The sequence below is a fragment of the Sylvia atricapilla genome, chromosome 12, assembly GCF_009819655.1.
Source record: "Sylvia atricapilla isolate bSylAtr1 chromosome 12, bSylAtr1.pri, whole genome shotgun sequence".
In the NCBI taxonomy this organism is placed as follows: domain Eukaryota; kingdom Metazoa; phylum Chordata; class Aves; order Passeriformes; family Sylviidae; genus Sylvia; species Sylvia atricapilla.
In genome coordinates, this window is record NC_089151.1 from 18,765 (window position 1) to 24,160 (window position 5,396).

The 5,396-nt window shown below is 38.0% G+C and overlaps 1 protein-coding gene across 1 annotated transcript; it reads right to left on the reverse strand.

The window, feature by feature from the left end:
- Window positions 1-2,759, reverse strand: LOC136366352 (carbohydrate sulfotransferase 5-like). The gene has a single exon (XM_066327334.1). The coding sequence runs from the start codon at window positions 2,455-2,457 to the stop codon at window positions 1,276-1,278; it is 1,182 nt and encodes a 393-aa protein (XP_066183431.1). The 5' UTR covers window positions 2,458-2,759; the 3' UTR covers window positions 1-1,275.
- Window positions 2,760-5,396: the final 2,637 nt, after the last annotated feature.

Below are 5,396 nucleotides of genomic sequence, written 5' to 3' on the forward strand. Positions count from 1 at the left end.
TTAAGTTTTAATGGGATTTAGGTAATTAAAAATACAGTAAATTGAACTTTACAAAGAGATGCATTTTGGCATCTCAGCAAGTTTTCCTGGGAATCCACAGAATTCTGTGGATATGGTATTGAACAATTCCTGATCTACCCACAATTATTTGGTAAATTTCCTTGGAAATGTGCCCTACAATATACCAAAATGTGAACTAGGATGGTACATTGGCATTGGCAATAGATATTCCCTTACTGAAATCAGAGAGAGGAAAAACATCAAATAAAAGGAAAGGAATAATATGGAAATCCCAGCTTGCCTGGAAAACAAGCTCAGAAATTTCTAACATTGAAAACTTTTGGAACAGTCAGGAATGTGGTGGCAGTTCATGGAATGATGGTTCAAATCTGCTTCCTCTGCTCTGATTTTAAAGGGAAGTGGGAATTAAATATGTCAAGTTACTCCTATCCCAGAATGGCCTGCATTTTGTAGGAGTAACAATCCAAAGAAACTCCAATCTTACTTGAAATTCTGAACGCGTAGTTCTGAAAAGAGAGGATAATGGTATGGATTGCGCGGCAGGAGCAAGTGTGCACTTATTCTTTGTCACAGTATTAGAACGCAATAGGGGCAGAATTAAAACATTTCCACTGTGATTCCACTGAAAGTTTCTTTATGTCCTTTGGTTTTTGCACTCCAAGCAAGCATCCCATTGCAGTATGTGATTGTAAACATTGCCATTCCAAGGAAACCATTGTGAAATATATCAATAAATGAAGTTCCGGTTTAAGCCTTTAACAATACACCTGCTACAGTTGCCCCACCTTTTGGAAAACCTATATATTAAAATTTAAAACATCAAAAGAAGTCTGAAAAAAATACACAACTGCACAACAACTTTAAAGAAGAAAGTCAAGTGAAGGAATTTAGTATCTACTATGTTCTGTATATACAAATAAAGAACTGTGATTCTTAAATAATTAAAGCATGAGAAACAGAATTGAACTACTATCAATAAACAAGTCGTCTTTGAGAATCCATATTTTAATAGAAAGTGCTTAAATTATATTCTTAAAACAATGCTGTGAGCAGCACAGTAGCAGGCTGACAAGTATCTTGTTGTCTTTTTTCATATAAAAAACTCAGGAAAAAAACTTACTTACATTAACAGAAAAGGAGTAGACTAAAAGATAAAGTCATCAGCCAAGGATTTTCCAACTACTATATGCTGCACAGTAGAGAAATATTCAAACTATTACCCTGCTCCACCTCCCCAGATCTCTCAAAAATATCTCAGTACTTTGGATTAAATGATGACCAACTGAATTGATTTTGTCGTCTTGGCAGCACCAAATCCAATGTCAGATCTCTTTGTTCTTTTTCTGAATCCACCAGCTGATAACCAAGAATGTTTATAGCACCTTTGCAAACTTCCTGTATTTTCTTCACTTTCTGAAAGGAAAGAACATTTCTCCAGGCTTGTGAAACACTAACTGCATCTCGAGATGTTATTTTGAAGGCTTCTTTTTTTTTTCCTGGTCCCTGTCCATGTGTGATATTATAGATCCAACTTTTGAGCCTGGAAGTCAAACTCAGATCTGCAAATTTATACATTTCTGAGATTTCTGATAATGGATCTCTTACCAGATCTTCAAAACGGACCATTAAATAGCGATCTTTCAGGAAATTAGGTGGCTTTAGAGTAGCTGTTTCATAAATCTGAACATGACTTCTACAAACCTCTTGCATTACTTTGTATTTGCTATCTTCCACTTTAGTGCCATTGGTACTCAAGACAATTCCATTGTCACGGGCTAACGCTTTGACTGATTGTTCCCGTGACTTAACAACTGCCCTGGGGTCACGGACCAGGTGAATAATTTTGAGATTCAGGGATGGATCAGTGAGAAGGGGGTATAGGACCTTCAAGTCAAAGAATCGAACTTCCTTGATGACAACATGGCTGTAAGTTTTACAGGCTTCCTCCACCTTGCTGAACGGATACCGTCCACAAAGAGTCTTGCATGCCAATTCACTGGTTATATCAGTACGTTGGAAAGAGTCACAAGCAGGAGCTGAACACAGAGCCCGACTTGCTGCCCACTGGAAAAGATCGGATAAGTTTCTTTTCCAAGGCATGTAAGCATCAAACACAGACATGTCACACAGAAAGACCGACCTGACTAAGTCCCGCACTGCCATGTGTAAGACTTTGGCACTGCTCTGGTACATTGTAACCCACACATGCCACGCAGGTTCCATCAGGTAGAAGACGCTGGGATGCTGGCTGAAAAGTTGACCGACAAAAGAAGATCCCGACCGCCAAGAGGAGAGAATAAGTATGTGGACTTGTGATGGTTTCTCCTCAGACTGAAGCATGAAGCTACTGTACCGGGCATACATGAAGAGTAAGAATCCAGTCTGAACTGTAACAAAAATTATAACAATTGTGCTAGGAATCCGAATCCTTGCCATTTTTCACCGACAAAAGGCAATGAGAAAAGCTGAAAAAGAAAAGGGAAATACTGGTGAACCATTGCTCCTGTGGCACAATAACGATACAACTTAGACAATACAAACTCTTGCATTAATAAAACCTTTCTTCAAATGTGCCTGAATGTATGTGGGATTAACTGCTTCCTTAATCAGTTGCACTGGGGGATGATCACTGCAGGTGACAGCTGAAATAAGCCAAGAAGTAAATGTTCAGTGTTGAATAAAATCTTGGGCTGATACAGCTCAACCCTTGGATTAAAAAAAAACTCAGACCAAAACAACACAAAACACATAAGGCCCTCAACTTGAATACTGGCAAATATTGCCCAAAAAAAAAAAAAAAAAAGAAAAAAAAAGAAAAAAGAAAAAAATTTTTTTTCTGAATCACTCGACTGTATTTCTGTTTCAATTTAACATTACAAGGATTTCTATCCTCTAAAAGGAGTGGATGTGAACACTGGTAACTGTGGATGCTGAAATAAAAATCATCTTATCTAATGTGAGTGCTGTACCCTACAGTGGCCATAGGTTGCTGTACCAATTGGTGCTTGTCAACAACCCTCTATTTTCCAAACCGCAGAAGGCAGAAGACGGATGAAAACTCAATCTGAAGCCACACCTAGCCACAGATAATAAAACGAAAAAGCTGCTAACACGTATCTTTGGTCTGGAGTGCGTACACCCCCAGACCGAATATCCTGAGTTTGCATTCAAGGAATTACCAGTTTGGGAGTTAGATTTGTCTGCATATAACTCCTAGAAAATCTTAGGCATGTCAATCCCAAGTGGATTTCTGCTTTACTCTGCAGTCAAAGTTCAAGGCACATGCACTTCTCACAGCTTTTTACTAGAGGTTTTTGGCACGTACCCTTTTGTGCTCTCACTCATGCATATCCCACTTGTAAGCAGTCAGTAAATGTTAGCAGGCAAGGTTTTAGGAAAGTAAGACTCCTCATGTATGCAGATCATCTCAGAAGTTCTACATATATCTGTTTGCTACCTAGCTGCATTTACAATTTGCAATTACAATATTTTTCTTGTTACAGCAAAAGATACATTTTTCAACACACTCAACTCTTGAAAGAAAATCATGCAGACTAGTAAACATAGATACATTCTCATTTGACATAATAAATTGAATTGAATAATCATTACAAAGTCTTTATGTACACTGTATATAAAATGTGAAATTCTGCTTCAAAATTCTGTGGCAGCAAAAGTATAGAATAGTTCAACAAATAATTACATTGATTTAAAGTAAGTCATGGAAGAAAAGCCATCCAAGGACTGTTAAAGACAAAAACGAGGCTAGATCCCACGGCTTAGCAATTCCCTAAACTGTGGATAGCAAGTGGCATACGCCTGTATTGTGGTGACACACTAGGAGAAACAAGGCTTACTGTATTACTTTTTCCTTAGCAGTCCACTACTTGCTAGTCTCAGGCACAAGAGCAGACAGATAAATCCTTAGTTTAATTCAGCTTGGTCATTCTTCATAGATCAAATCTTCCTTGTTCAAATACTGAATTTTGGCATATTACATCTCCAGAAGCATCTGTAAGTTTCTCGGTGCTGTGAGGATTGCCAGCAATCCAGCAGCCTGCATTGACACTTCACTAATTGATTCAGTCACCTGCATTGACCCCTTCACCAAACAGAGGGGATGAAAGAATCTAAGCTGAAGTCAAAGTACAGTTGCATTTGCTAATTGAAAGATTTTTCCTGAAACAGGCTCTATGCCTGAAAGTCAGGCAGACACAACTATCTCAGATCTCTTTCTTGAGTGTAAAATGTGAGTCATTATTGACATTAAGACTGCATTCTGCAGCTCCTTGCAATCTCACCCATTATGTAGCTTTTAGAGACTCATTTATGCTTTTTAAAGAATTAATGTGTTTCTACTCTAGCTGCACAGAACTGTAGCTCCACTCTAGCCATGCTGCAGAACTGCAACACTAACTGCTCTTTACATGTTATTAGCAGAGAGTGGGGGACTGAGGAATAAAAGCCAAAAGCTGTTTTTCTAAATTCACTTTGGCCGTCACTGTCTCTCAGACCTCTCCTCGCTTCAGTTCCCATGCAAGTAGTGTTGCAGACAACACTGTGCCAATAAAAAAACAGATAACATGAGCATTAGTCCACAATATGTGTCTGGACTAATCAGACTCAAGCGCTACAAACAACGTCAAATGACTGTAAGCTGAAGCATTTCCCTACACTTCAATACGATATAAACTGCAAGAAACAAGTGTGATGTCAAAGTAAAACATTAAGTAGACATCCATTTTCTATATTTAAGATTAATTTTTTAGCTTTTGGAAAAGCTGGAGTGTTTCTAAGGAATATACACACGTGTAGACATCACCAAAGAAAAAGCATAATTACACAACAAAATATAGCATCTGTAAAAGAATTCTCTTTTGTGCTTTCCAGTGCATAAGGCCAATTACACCACTTTCTCCATAAACAGTGCCCTTTATTTCTGCAGTTCTCATGTTGGGTATGTGTAATTCTATTTTCATGTAAACAACCATTTACCATTTGCAATTACATTCTGCAGTTAAGGTGATTTCAGCCCAGGTTAAACTTGCATTCCCTAAAAGTACAATTTTTTTTTAACCCAACAAGCTCTTCTGCGATTTTTGATAAAACTTTGGCTGAGGCAGAAAGCAGTTGTTGAGTAGCCCAACTTTCTCATAGAGTCACTGAAGATCTACCTATGTATACACATATATACATATTTATAAATCTACTGAATAGATTACATGGTATCATTGCTTTAGTTATGGACTTGGCATTGCTGGGTTAACAGTTGGACTTTGTGATCTTAGAGGTCTTTTCCTACCTAAATGATTCTACAATTCCAAATGTGAGGAACAGGACCTGGCCATGCAGGCTACTTCTAATGTTCTAGCTAT

What these genes read in the sequence shown, in the direction of transcription:
- LOC136366352 (XM_066327334.1), bottom strand. Translation starts at nt 2,457, where the DNA reads ATGGCAAGGATTCGGATTCCTAGCACAATTGTTATAATTTTTGTTACA.